The sequence below is a fragment of the Saimiri boliviensis genome, chromosome 13 (genome assembly GCF_048565385.1).
Source record: "Saimiri boliviensis isolate mSaiBol1 chromosome 13, mSaiBol1.pri, whole genome shotgun sequence".
Classification (NCBI taxonomy): domain Eukaryota; kingdom Metazoa; phylum Chordata; class Mammalia; order Primates; family Cebidae; genus Saimiri; species Saimiri boliviensis.
The window spans coordinates 106,706,340-106,721,552 of record NC_133461.1 but is presented as its reverse complement, the minus strand read 5'-3'; the positions used below and the strand labels follow the sequence as shown (position 1 = coordinate 106,721,552).

General features: G+C 41.5%; 1 protein-coding gene across 1 annotated transcript; it reads left to right on the top strand.

The window, feature by feature from the left end:
- The first annotated feature begins 6,627 nt into the window (after nt 1–6,627).
- On the top strand, nt 6,628–8,227 carry LOC141580961 (ubiquitin carboxyl-terminal hydrolase 17-like protein 17). The gene has a single exon (XM_074384271.1). It carries the CDS (start codon nt 6,629–6,631, stop codon nt 8,225–8,227), a length of 1,599 nt encoding a protein of 532 aa, XP_074240372.1. The 5' UTR covers nt 6,628.
- Nucleotides 8,228–15,213: the final 6,986 nt, after the last annotated feature.

Below are 15,213 nucleotides of genomic sequence, written 5' to 3'. Positions count from 1 at the left end.
TTTCTCACCATCTCTAGTCATCACGGGAATGCAAATGAAAACCTCTCCGTGAACTGTCCCCTGACACCTGTTAGAATAGCTGCTATAGAAAAGATGGATGATATCAAGTGCTGGTAAGGATGTGGAGAAAAGGGAACCTTTGTATACTGGCAGTGGGGATGTCAATTAGTATGGCCACCTTGGAAAATAGCATGGAGTTTTCTCGAAAATTAATAATAAACATACCACTTTGTTCTAGTAATCCCACTTATACATATGAAGTATTTAAAATCAGTATGTGAAAGAGATTATCTGCACTCCTATGTTCCTGTGAGCACTGTTCATGATAGTCAAGATATATGGAGAAAATATACAGGTGATCATCCATTCATGGATGGACGAATGCATGTTTTACATGTATATTATATATATTATATATACATTTATTAACATTTATATATATTACATATATCTGCACAATGGAATATCATTCAGTATTATATAAATATAATGATACAACCCTGTCATTTGTGACAATATTGATGGATCTCAAGGGCATGAAGGCACGTGAAAGAAACCAAACACAGAATAACAAATATTGTATGATTTCACTTGTATTTGAAATAGAAAACAAACTCAGAAGCAGAGAGTAGACTGGAGGTTGCCAGGAGCTGCTGTGCAGGTAAATAAGTAGGTGTGATTATAGTACAAAGGTTTAGATATACCACATAAATAAGTTAAGGAGGTCGAATTTAAAGCATAGTGCTTATAGCTCTGAATACTGTGTTGCATGGTTATAATAAGAGGGTGAATTTTATGTTATTTGTTCTTACCTATAAAAATAATCATTATAATGGGAGGGAGAACTTTGGGAGGTGAAGAATATGGTTTTTTTTTTAATTTTTGAAAGAAAAAATTAATTTAAAAAAAAGAATGAAGGAGAGGAAGAAAGAGGAAGAGGAAAAGGGAGAGAGAACAGAAGTGTTGCTTTATTGCCCAGCTAGAATGCAGTTTAGAAATGGGTATTGAAAACCTCTTTTATACCAATAATTGTGCTTAATAATGGAGACAAGAAAAAATGAGGGAAGAAAATAACAAACAAGCAGCCAACCAATATTTCATTTAAACCTGTAAGTAGGTGTGATGTGGTACTGATAAGAGTGTATATTTTGTGTATTTAAAGTGGAGAGTTGTATAAATGTTAATTGAGTTTACTTGTTTCGGATCTGAGTTCAAGTCCTGGATATCCTTGTTAATTTTCTGTCTCGTCGATCTGTCTAATATTGATGTCGAAGTGTCCCACTATTATTGTGTGGGAGTCTAATCTCTTTATAAGTCTTATGGATCTGGGTGCTCCTGTATTGGGTGCGTATATATTTAGGATCGTTAGCTCTTCTTGTTGCATTGATCCTTTTACCGTTATGTAATGTCCTTCTTTGCATCTTTTCATCTTTGTTGCTTTAAAGTCTATTTTATCAGAGGTGAGAATTGCAACTCCTGCTTTTTATTTGTTTCTTTATTTTTGCTCTCCATTTGGGTGGTAAATCTTTCTCCATCCCTTTGTTTCAAGTCTTTGTGTACCTTTGCATGTGAGATGGGTCTGGATGCAGCAGACCGATGGGTTTTGGCTGTGTCTTTTGATTGGGGCATTTAGTCGATTTAAGGTTACGATTAGTAATAATATATGTGAGTTTAATACTGCCATTTGATGTTAGCTGGCTGTTTTGCCCATTAGTTGATGTCAATTCTTCATTATGTTGATGCTCTTTACTTTTTGGTATTTTTTAGAAAGGCTGATACTGGTTGTTCCTTTCTATGTGTAGTGCTTCTTTCAGAAGCTCTTGTAAAGCAGGCCTGGTGATGATGAAATCTCTGAGTATCTGCTTGTTCACAAAAGATTTTATTTTTTCTTCACTTATGAAGCTTCGTTCGGCAAGATATGAAATTCCGGGTTGAAAGTTCTTTTCTTTAAGGATGTTGAATATTGGCCCCCACTCTCTTCTGGCTTGTAGGGTTTCTGCTCACAGATCAGCTTTGAGTCCAATAGGCTTCCCTTTGTGGGTAACCTGACCTTTCTCTGTGGCTGCCCTTAGTATTTTCTCCTTCATTTCAACCCTGGTGAATCTGACGATTATGAGCCTTGAGGTTGGTCTTCTTGAGGAATATCTTTGTGGTGTTCTCTGTATGATCTGGAGTTGAATATTGTCCTGCCTTGCTAGGTTGGGAAAGTTTTCCTGAATAATGTCCTGAAGCGTATTTTCCAGCTTGAATTCATTCTCTTTGTCACATTCAGGTACACCTATCAAATGTAAATTAGGTCTTTTCACATAGTCCCATATTTCTGGAGAGACTTTGCTCATTCCTTTTTATCCTTTTTTCTCTAATCTTGTCTTCTTGTTTTATTTCATTAAATTGGTCTTTGAACTTTGATATCCTTATGTTTATAATTCTGATGGTATGTTTATATGTTTATAATTTTGATGGTAGTGATGCTTTCACAATGTATCCTTATCCTCAAACTCACTGAGATATATACATTAAATCGGTATAGCTTTTTAAATGTAATCATATCTCAACAAAGTGTTTTTTAAGGAGGACTTGATTAAACAATTTATAAAGGAAGGGTAGATGTTCCTTTGCCGTTCCCTCATGGCTTTTTTCTCCCTGCTGTCTAGAATTCAGAAATAACAGGTGGGAATTTAGCAGCCAGATTAGGGCCGTTTCTGAAGTATAGCACAGCAGAGAGCCGGAAGGGACCTGCATCCTTAGTGACATTGGAAAGTATCCGTACTAGCCCTGAATGATAGAACAACAGATTAACTTTAAGTGGAAAAAAAAAATCAACTTCTGCCTTGTTTAAGCAACTTTGTTCAGGCATTAATTTTATAAACATATGGAGAATATATGCTCCTTTTGAACAGGAACAATGTTTATGTCAAATGGCCATTGAAGAGCTTTTTTCTTCCAGTAAAAGCTCTTCACTGTAGCAGCAGGTCCGTGCTCATTCACAGCACAGTGTGGTCCGTGAATGTGCATGCCTGTGACAGTGGGAGAATACTTTGTGTGGATGCACATTGGTGGGGGTTCATATGCAGAAGCTCACACATGGTTAGATGTGGTCTTCTGGCAAAATATCTATGGTGGTGAGTGTTGTGAGCAGTCCAAGTTGGGGATCTCAGCTTGTATAGCCAAAAGGTACAGCCAGGCAGAAACCCTGGGAGATGCTGACAGACAAGGGCGGTGCCCATAGTACACTTGCCTGATTGAATGGACAAGACAGTTCTGAAATCAAATGCATATGGTGTGTAAAAAATGGCAATAGGGAAAATTCTGAAATCAAGTGTCCAGCTGTGAAAGCTGCATCTTTTAAGCACAATCTCAGCCCTGTAATGAGACTTATTATTCTTTGGTGGTGTTTCAGAGGAAATTATTTTGGAGAATGACCCCTTCCTTTTGTGTATTTGCTTATGACATTTCATGCTCAATCTGGGGCTAGAAACTCCTTTTAAATTTTTCTTTTTGAGACAGAGTTTTGCTCTTGTTACCCACGCTAGAGTGCAGTGGCAAAATCTAGGCTCACTGCCACCCCTGCCTCCTGAGCTCGAGTGAATCACCGGCCTCAGCCTCCCGAGACACTGGGATTACAGGTGCTTGCCACTATGCACAGCTAACTTTAAATGTATATAAATTTAGTAGAGAGAAAGTTTCACCATGTCGGCCAGGTTGGTCTCGACCTCCTGACCTCAGATGATCCACCCGACTTGGCCTCCCAAAGCACAGGAATTACAGGCACGAGCCACTGTCTCCAGTCTTCCATTTAAATATTAACAAAATTCAACCAAATAGCACAAAATCAACAGGTGCTTCAATTTGAATCATCACAGATCAATTTCTCATTAGGTACAGTGATCAAAGTTTACCTACCCAAGAGTAAACATGTCCACGGTAGAACTCATGGCTCCATAGAAACACAGACTCTTGGGTACAACCCTGCTCAAGCATCCAAATGTGCATATTAACAGTGTCTCTGTGTGACACCTGCAAACTTCAGTGCAATGAGCACAACCTGCAGACACATTGTCCTTTGGGCTCACCTGGGAATCAGTTAGGAGCATGAAAGGACACTGATGCCCAGGTCCCGGCTCCAGAGATTACAACCTCCAGCGTCTTGTGTGAAGCCACGGCATCTGGATTTCTCATGGTTCTGGAGATCTTTCTCCTGAAAACTGTGGCTCCTTCCTCCCCATTCAGTCTTGGCAGCATTCATTTCTTTTTCCGGGACTCAGTCCATCAGGAATGAGATGCCTCCTGATTGAGCACACCTGACACACGACAAGACAAGTGAAAGAAACTGTGCCAAAGGTCGCACTCTTCCCATTCCACCATCCTTCCTAAAACTGATCCTAATTTCATGAGCCCTGAGCCAGGGACTGTTTCTTTACACCTCAAAATCTTATTGCATGGCTTAAATTCTACCAGTTTCTTACTGTCTGAAAAATCTTAAGAAAATCCCCAGAGCCAGGATCTTCATTCCTGATAAGTCAAAGGGCCTGGAGACACACCACAATTCTGTGCCTCTGATATTATGTGACAGGTCTACATTCAGCAGCATGAAATTTTACAGTAAATGTGGTAATTGCGGGTCCACACCACAAAGAGTAACTAGAAATTGAAGCAACATCTCAGATCCTGAACAACTGATTGTTTATTGCTTCTTCAGACAGGGCCTCACTACGGTCACCCAGAACTTTCCAGTGTGTCATATTGGTTGTTTGCTTTTGTCAAGTTTTGGAAGTTTTTATTTTCTCTCTATTGAATGTTAATTCATTATCAGATATGCAGTGAAATATTATCTCCCATGCTCTGAGTTATGTTGTCTGAACTTTCATTAGTTCTGTAATACATCGAAAGTTTTCATTTTGATACCGATGGATTGGTCAAGTTTTTATTATTTTGCGTTTTTTAAAGTTGCCATCATATGTCAGAAACACTGAAATATAAACTTTAAGGAACATTTCTCTTTACTTGCAGTCATAACTTCAGTGGATGTCATCAGTTAGTCTTGGTAATTGCATGTTTTCTGGAAGGTGTTTCCTGGTCTGCTTTGTGCATTGAAAATTTCATCAATCTTCACTGCATGTTTCGACATATTAAGGCAGTAGACCCACTCGACACTTGATTATTTCAGTATCTAGCTTCCACAAGACCATTGCAAAGACTTGTCTTGTTCCCACTGCCAGGTCATTGCACCCTGATAGAGAATCAATTAGCCTTCCAAACGAAGGTTATCGAAGGAATGTCTATTTGATTACATCTTGCTTTCTTAAGGCAAATAATATGCTGTGTTCATTATGGTAATTTGTTGAGTATACTCAAATCAGAAACCGTACTTCTAACATCTTGTCCTTCAGTCACTGAAAAGATGACCATATCTCCCAGATGCATATGCTTACAAAAATACTGAACACACAAACACACATACAGACACATGTCCAGGCTGACACACACACACACTGGCAAAAAAAAAAAAAAAAAAAAAAAAAATACACTATTCAATAGGTACAGAAATTTTCCCTGAAATTGTTTTCCATGAAATAAAACAAATGTGTAGCCACCATCCCTTCCTGGTTCCACACTTACTATATTTGCCCATCATCCTGATAAGTAAATCTGCTTCAGGTGCTCTATAATTCATTACCTGGGCTGTGTCCATTTAATTGCCTGAGGAATGCCAGAGGACAGGCCCTGAGGCCCATAGCTTGATTGTGTGCTGTTCATTGATTGGTGGACCCAGTACGTGATAGGTGGGTTTGGTGATCCCACCAGGCAGGAGATAAGTATATAAGGGCTGGCACGGCAAGATAGCCCATCATTTGAAGGCTCCCTCAGAAGAGAAAGCATCTTGCTGCAGCAGGCGGGTCCCAGCAGAAACCAGCTGATCCTTGCTCCTGTCTGTTGGACTCCATCCGTCTCACTATATAATTAAGTAAGGAATATGCCTTAATTACTTGTTGATTACTGTGCTGCGGTTTCAACTTCTTGTCCTTCAGTCGCTGAAGGATAATTGAATTTCTTAAATGCACATACTTTGAAAAGGAATTTTCAAAACACACACACATACAGACACATACACACACACACACACACACACACATACATCCCAGACACAAACACACAAAGAACCTTATGCACAGACGCACACACACAATACACACATACAATACACACACACACACACACACACACGCGGTTTCATATGTACCGAATTCTTCTGTGGCATTTATTTTCCACAAAATAAAGTCAATGAGGCCGCTATCTTAACCTGATTCCACTCTTATTGTGTTTGCCCATCATCCTGACAAGTAAATCGGCTTCAGGTGTTCTATAATTCAGACTGTGGGCTGTGTGCGCTGAATTCCCTGGGGAATACAAGAGGAAATTCCCTGAGGCCCATAGCTTAATTGATGCTGCTATTTGATTGGTGGATCGGGTGCCTGATGGGCGGGTGTGATGATCCCTCTGGGTGGGAGCTAGGTATATAAGGGCTGGTGCAGCCAGGTAGCCTGTCATTCGAAGGCTCTCTCGCAAGAGGAAGTGTCTTGTCCCAGCAGCAAAACCTGGTGATCCTTACTTCTGGACTTCTGGCACCATGGAGGCCGATTCACTCCACTTGGGAGGAGAGTCGCACTTCAATGACTTTCCAAAACTCACATCTTCTCTGCCAGATGCAACTGTTGCCGAATTCAAGCCGAGGTCTCAACCTGAGAAGTCATCATTGCCATCTGAGCCCCATGTCGCCCTCTCTCATTATTTGGCTCCTGAGCCAGCAAGACAGCTGGCTCCCAGGGAGAAACTTCCTCTGAGGAGCAGGAGACCTGCTGCGGTGGGGGCTGGGCTCCAGAACATGGGAAATACTTGCTATGTGAATGCTTCCCTGCAGTGCCTGACATACACACCACCCCTTGCCAAGTACATGCTATCTGGGGAGCACTCTCAAACTTGCCATCGCCAGAAGGGCTGTATGCTGTGTACTATGCAAGCTCACATGACACAGGCCCTCAACCGTCCTGGCCACGTCATCCAGCCTTCACAGGCATTGTCTGCTGGCTTCCACAGACGCAGGCAGGAAGATGCCCATGAATTTCTCATGTTCACTCTAAATGCCATGAAAAAGACGAGCCTTCCCAGCCGCAAACAGCTAGATCGTCAGGCTGAGGACACCACCCTCATCCACCAAATATTTGGAGGCTACTGGAGATCTCAAATCCAGTGTCTCCACTGCCATGGCACTTCAGACACCTTTGACCCTTACCTGGACATCGCCCTGGATATCGAGGCAGCCCAGAGTGTAGAGCAAGCTTTGCAACATCTGGTGAAGCCTGAAGAACTCAATGGAGAGAATGCCTATCATTGTGGTCTTTGTCTCCAGAAGGTGCCGGCCTCCAAGTCGTTAACTTTACACACCTCCCCCAAGGTCCTCATTCTTGTATTGAAGAGATTCTCCCAGGTCACAGGCCACAAACTGGCCAAGAATGTGCCATATCCTGAGTGCCTTGACATGCAGCCATACATGTCTCAGCAGAACTCAGGACCTCTTCTCTATGTTCTTTACGCTGTGCTGGTCCACGCTGGGTGGACTTGCCACAATGGACATTACTTCTCTTATGTCAAAGCAGGAGCTGGGGATGCCCAGTGGTATCAAATGGATGATGCCAAGGTCACTGCCTGTGGCGTGACTTCTGCCCTGAATCAACAGGCCTACGTTCTCTTTTACATCCAGAAGACTGAATTGGAAAGAGACGGTGAGACTGTGTCAACAGGCAGGGAACGAAGAGCCCTTGGTGCTGAAGACACGCACAGGGGAGCAGCTCAAGGAGAGCTCAAGAGGGACCCCTGCCTCCAGGTCCCTGACTTGAAAGAGCGCTCGGAGGAAACAGCCACTGACGAAAGCACCTTAGACAGCTGGAAATTCCTCCAAGAACAAAACAAAACCAAGCCAGAGTTCAACATCAGAAAAGTCGAATGGACACTGCCTCCCGATGCACTTGTGATTCATCAATCGAAATGCAAGAGTGGGATGAAAAACCATCATCCTGAGCAGCGAAGCTCCCTGCTGAACAACTCCTCCGGGAACCTGACAGATCACGAGTCCATCAACACTGGCACGCTCGCTTGTGTGAAAGGGAGGGCCGGGAGATCCAAAGGGAAGAACAAGCACAGCTGGAGGGCTCTGCTTGTGTGCCAGTGATCTCAGGGCAGGTGCCGACCCACACGCAGGCCCACGTGCACATGCGCACGTGCACACACACACACACACACAAGCATATACAGTCAGTCCTACATCAAGGGACAAGGAGCCCAGGTTTCTGTTTATGCAAGAGAGGAAACTGGAGAGTGATGCCTGCATTTCAAGATGAGCCCACGTACGGGAAATATCGAGTGTTGGAGTCAGGACACTTCTGAACCTGTGGTGGGACTGTCTGTTTACGTTCATAGTAGATGACAGTAGTGTGAATTTCTGAATATTTCACATTGAGGTGTGCATGTGAGGAAAATGGTATTTACTATTTTGTCTTGGGGTGTGTTTCATGAGTCAATTGTTGGTAGGCACGAGAAGCTGACATTTTGCTAAGGTGAAACATCTGTGGAGCATTCTCCCAACGCTGAATAGCAGAAACAGGAACGCATTTGGAAGAAGGATGTTCTTCCTTTTTACCTCGACCTGGTGTTTTTACATTGCTTTTTTAATGGACCTCAGGCACCCTAGAACTGGTGGCCTTGGCAGAACCCACATAATGCTGGGAACAGACAGACAGAGGGTGCCTATTGATGCTGTCAATTTCACATGAATTGAAATGGGAACTTCTCCCACTGCTATGTCAGGAGTGTGTGTGTATTAAACTAAAATGAACTGAGAAATCCCCCAAATAAATAGCATTTGCTATGTAAAACATGGCATCAGGAAAGACCCTGGGTTAAGCGTCCAGCTGTGAAAGCTGCATCTTTGAAGCTCCATCTCTGTGTTGCAAGGAGACTTGTTGATCTGTGCCAGTGCTTCAGTCCAAACTATTTTGGAGAATGGCCCTTTTGTCCTGTGTTTCTGCAGATTACATTTCATGGTAAATCTGGGGTTCATAGAAATTCATCCACATGGCACAAAACCAACAAGTGCTTCGACTGGGAATCATCACAGATCAACGTCTCGTTAGGCGCAACGATCAAAGTCAATCTACCCAAGAGGAAAGCTATCCAGGGCAGAACTCAGGGCTCCATAGAGACACAGACCCTTGGATACAACCCTGCTCAAGCATCCAAATGTGCATCTTAACAGTGTCTCTGTGTGACATGTGCAAACTTCAGTGCAAAAGCCCTTGGGTTTTCCCGAGAATCAGGAGCATTCAAGGACATCGATCCCCAGGTGCCGGCTCCAGAGATAAGAACTTCCAGCGTCTTCTGTGAAGCCACAGCCTCTGGATTTCTCAGGGTTCTGGAGATCGTTCTCCTGAAAAAGGGGGCTCTTTCCTCCCTGTCGAGCATGCGTCTCAGCCATGCTCACTTCTTCCAACAGGACTCTGTCTGTCAGGCACGGGACGTCTCCTGATTGAGCACACCTGGAAAAGGCAAGTGAAAGAAACTGTGCCAAAGGTCGCACTCTTCTCATTCCACCATCCTCCCTACAATCATCCTCATGTCACGTGCCTGGAGCCAGGTCCTGTTTCTTTTCACCTCCAGGCCTTGTCGCATGGCCTCAATTCTGCCCTGTTTCCTACCGGTCTGAAAAATGTTGAGAAAATCCACAGAGCCCGGATCTTCATTCCTGGTCAGACAAAGGATCTGAAGACACACCCCAATTCTATCCCTCTGACATGGAGGGCCATGTCTAATTTCATCCGCATGAAATTTTGCATTAACTGTGGGAACGGCAGGTAGACCCCACAATAAGTCACTGGAAATTCAGGCAAGATCTCAGATCCTGAACAATTGATAAAAGAATCCATGAGATAATTGGGTTGTTTTGCCTGTTCTCACTGTCAGGGGTGCTAGTGGAAAGAATAACGGACAAATATCTGTTTGATTACCTGCTTTTAAATCTCTGAGTTTGTTTGCCTGTTTCTTTCTTCTTGAGACACCAGGCCTCCCTCCAGTCACCCAGGCTTTGCCAGGGTATAATTTTGGTTGTTTACTTTTGTCAAGTTTAGCAATTTTTATTTGCTCTCAATTGAATGTGGATGCATTCTCAGATACATATTAAACTATTATCTCCAACGCTGTGTTGTGTTGTTTTTATTTTTACCATTTCGTTAATGAACCAAAGGTTTTACTTTTAATAGCTTCCGATTCATCGATTTTTTTATTCTTTTGTCTGTGTTTTTTTTCATGGCCATCATATGTCAGAAACCCTTGGATATAAAATGTCATGATGATTTCTCTTTTCTTGCAGTCCTAACTTTGGTGAATGTCATCAATTTATCTCTTGGCTTTCGCATGTTTTCTTGAGGGTTTTTCCCAGTCTGCTTTGTGAATTGAGAATTTCAGCAGACGTCAGTGCCTGTTTCAACATAGGCAGTAGTCCCACTTGATGCTTTACTATTTGGGTATCTAGCTTTCAAAAGACCATTTCATACAAAGACTTGCGTGATGACTACAAGATGTCTCCCTCCAGATCTCTTAAAAAGCCGTGAGGAAGGAGCCATTCTTTATCCTCAATATCACCTTAATAGTTTAAGGGCACCTGTACCAATTAAGAGGCGGGCTAATCAGACACACCTTAGTCAAGTATTAGGAATGCAGTATTAGGTCTCGAGTTCCTTGGAACCAAAACCATGTCGTCCAACAGATCTTCAATAAAAGTAGCTCATCTGTACGTCCTTTTGCCTGGCCTTTCCCTTTCTTTTAATTCAGAACTGCAGTCTTGAAAAGTGACGTTATTTAGTAGATCCTCTCAGTGCTCAACATCAGTGCTGTCCCGCGTTGAGTGACAGCTCAGGTGTTAGGGAAACAGCAGCTGACATTCTAGCAATGCACAAACAGAAAAGCAAAGGTCACCACACAGTAAAAGAGGATAGGTTTTTTAAAACCTGTGAAATCAAAATGAGTCAGAATACATTATAAATGGAAAATCCTGTTACCTTGACTGGATTTCAAGTCAAAACCTCCCATGCTTTCAACAGCCGGTACATTCATAGCAGTTCAGGAATGGTGGAAGTGGAATGGAATTTAAAATGATTCTAAGCTTTGTGTTGATGTTGTTGTTGTTGTTTGTTTTTATTTTTTATTTTACTGTAGGTGTATACTATATCCAGCACTTCTCCCCGTGTTATCCCCCCACCCTCCCCACCCCGCCGTTGTCCCTCCCCTACCCCCCTACAACTGCCCCCAGTGTGTGATGCTCCTCTCCCTGAGTCCCCGTGTTATTGTTCAACACCCACCTGTGAGTGAGAGCATGTGGTGTTTGGTTTTCTCTTCTGTGTCAGTTTGCTGAGAATGATGGCTTCCAGATTCATCCAAGTCCCTACAAAGGACACGAACCCATTGTTTTTTATGGCTGCATAGTATTCCATGGTGTATATGTACCACATTTTCTTGTCCAGTCTATCATTGATGGGCATTTGGGTTGGTTCCAGGTCTTTGCTGTTGTATACATGGCTGCAGTGAACATACGTGTGCATGTGTCTTTATAGTAGAATGATTTATTGTTCTTTGGGTATATACCCAGTAATGGGATTGCTGGGTCAAATGGAATTTCTATTTCTAGATCCTTGAGAAATCGCCCCACTGTCTTCCACAATGCTTGAACTAATTTACACTCCCAACAGTGTAAACGTGATCCTGTTTCTCCACATCCTGTCCAGCATCTGTTGTCTCCAGGTTTTTTAATGATCGCCATTCTAAGTGGTGTGAGATGGTATCTCAGTGTGGTTTTGATTTGCATTTCTCTAATGACCAGTGATGAGCATTTTTTCATATGTTTTTTGGCCTCATATATGTCTTCTTTTGAAAAGTGTTCATATCCTTTGCCCACTTTTGAATGGGGTTGTTTGCTTTTTTCTTGTATATTTGTTTTAGTTCTTTTAGATTCTGGATATTAGCCCTTTGTCGGATGCGTAGATTGCAAAAATTTTTTCCCATTCTCTTGGTTGCCAGTTGATTCTAATTATGGTTTCTTTTGCAGCACAAAAGCTCTGAATTTTAATTAGATCCCATTTATTTATCTTGGCTTTTGTTGCCATTGCTTTTGGTGTTTTAGTCATGAAGTCCTTGCCTATGCCTATGTCCTGAATGGTTTTGCCTATGTTTTCTTCTTGTGTTTTTATGGGGTTAGGTTTAAATCTTTAATCCATCTGGAGTTAATTTTAGTATAAGGTGACAGGAAGGGGTCCAGTTTCTGCTTTCTGCACGTGGCTAGCCAGTTTTCCCAACACCATTTATTAAACATGGAGTCCTTTCCCCATTGCTTGTCTTTGTCAGGTTTGTCAAAGATCAGATGGTTGTAGATGTGTGTTGTTACTTTTGGGGCCTCTGTTCTGTTTCATTAGTCTACATCTCTGTTTTGTTACCTATACCATGCTGTTTTGATTACTGTAGCCTTTATTATAGTTTCAAGTCCAGCAGTGTGATGCCTCTGCTTTGTTCTTTTTGCTTAGGATTGTCTTGGCTATGTGGGCTCTCTTGTGATTCCATATGAAGTTTAAAGTGGTTTTTTCCAGTTCTTTGAAGAAGGTCATTGGTAGCTTGATGGGGATAGCATTGAATCTATAGATTACTTTGGGCAGTATGGCCATTTTCACGATATTAATTCTTCCTAACCATGAGCATGAATGTTTTTCCATCTGTTTGTGTCCTCTCTTATTTCATTGAGCAGTGGTTTGTAGTTCTCCTTGAAGAGGTCCTTTATGTTCTTTGTTAGTAGTATTCCTACGTTTTTTATTCTCTTTGTAGCAATTGTGAATGGGAGATCACTTTTGATTTGGCTCTCTGTTTGTCTGTTATTGGTATATAGGAATGCTTGTGATTTCTGCACATTGATTTTGTATCCTGAGATTTTGCCGAAGTTGCTTATCAGTTTGAGAAGATTTGGGGCTGAGATGATGGGGTCTTCTAGATATACAATCATGTCATCTGCAAATAGAGACAATTTGACTTCTTCCTTTCCTATTTGAATACGCTTTGTTTCCTTTTCTTGCTTGATTGCTCTGACTAGAACTTCCAATACTATATTGAATAGGAGTGGTGAGAGAGGGCATCCTTGTCTCGTGCCTGATTTCAAAGGGAATTCTTCCAGCTTTTGCCAATTCAGTATGAAATTGGCTATAAGTTTGTCATAAATGGCTTTTATCATTTTATGATACATTCCATCGTTACCTAGTTTATTGAGAGCTTTCAGCATGAAGGGCTGTTGAATTAAGTTGAAGGCCTTCTCTGCATCTATGGAGATAATTGTGGTTTTTGTCTTTGGTTCTGTTTATGTGATGGATTACATTTGTGGATTTGCGTATGTTGAACCAGCCTTGCATCTATGGGATGAAGCCTACTTGATCATGATGGATACGATTTTTGATGTGCTATTGCAATCGGTTTGCCAGTATTTTATTCAAGATTTTTGCATTGATGTTCGTCATGGATATTGGCCTGAAGTTTTCTTTTTTAGTTGAGTCGCTGCTTGGTTTTGGTATCAGGATGATGTTGGTCTCATAAAATGAGTTAGGGAGGATTCCCTCCTTTTGTATTGTTTGATACAGTTTTAGAAGGAATAGAACCAGCTCCTCTTTGTATGTCTGGTAGAATTTAGCTGTGAACCCATCTGGACCTGGACTTTTTTTGGTTGGTAGGCTATTGATTGCTGCCTGTACTTCAGCTGTTGTTATTGGTCTATTCAGGGTTTCAACTTCCTCCTGGTTTAGTCTTGGTAGAGCACAAGTGTCCAGGAATTTATCCATTTCATCCTGGTTTACTGTTTTATGTACATAGAGCTGTTTGTAGTAATCTCTGATGGTAATTTGTATTTCTGTGGGATCAGTGGTGATGTCCCCTTTATCTTTTTTTATTGCATCTTCTCTCTTTTCTTTTTTATTAGTCTGGCTAGCAGTCTGTCTATTTTGTTGATCTTTTCAAAAAACCAGCTCCCGGATTTATTGATTTTTTGAAGGGTTTTTTGTGTCTGTATCTCCTTCAGTTCTGCTCTGATCTTAGTTATTTCTTGTCTTCTGCTAGCTTTTGAGTTTTATTGATCTATCTCCTCTAACTCTTTCCATTTTGATGATAGCTTGTCAGTTTTAGATCTTTCCTTGTTTCTAGTGTGGGAATTTATTGCTATAAATTTCCCTCTCTACACTGCTTTGAAGGTGTCTCAGAGATTCTGGTAAGTTGTATCTTTATTCTGATTGGTTTCAAAGAACATATTTCTGCCTTCATTTCCTTGTTTATTCAGTCGACACTCAGAAGCAAATTGTTCAGTTTCCAGGTGTTTGGGCTGGTTTGAGTGTGTTTCTTAATCCTGAGTTCTAATCTGATTGCCCTGCGGTCTGATAGACTGTTATGATTTCTATTCTTTTGCATTTGCTGAGGAGTGATATGCTTCTAATGATGTGGTCAATTTTAGAGTAAGTGCAATGTGGTGCTGAGAAAAATGTATATTCTGTGGATTTGGGGTGGAGAGTTCTGTATATGTCTATTAGGTCCACCTGGTCCAGCTCTGCATTCAAGTCCTAGATGTCCTTGTTAATTTTCTGTCTCGCAGATTTGTCTAATATTGACAGTGGAGTGCTGAAGTCTCCCACTATTATTGTGTGGGAGTCTAAATCTTGTTTTAGGTCATTAAGAACTTGCTTTTATGTGTCTGGGTGCTCCTGTGTTGGGTGCATATATATTTAGGATAGTTAGCTCTTCTTGTTTGATTGATCATTTTACCATTATATAGTGTCCTTCTTTGTCTCTTTTGATCTTTGTTGGTTTGAAGTCCATTTTATCAGAGATTAGCATTGCAACCCCTGCTTTTTTGTTGTTGTTGTTCTCCATTTGCTTGGTAAATCTTCTATCCTTTATTTGGAGTCTATGTGTGTCTTTGTATGTGAGATGGGTTTCCTGAATAGAGCACACTGATGGGTCTTGACTTTTTATCCAGTTTGCCAGTCTGTGTCTTTTGATCGAGGCATTTAGGCTATTTACACTCAATGTTAATATTGTTATGTGTGGATTTGATCCTGCCATTTTGTTACTGGCTGGTTTTCTTTCCCA

Excerpts from the sequence above, each read along its gene's own strand:
- LOC141580961 (XM_074384271.1), top strand. The coding sequence starts at position 6,629 with ATGGAGGCCGATTCACTCCACTTGGGAGGAGAGTCGCACTTCAATGAC.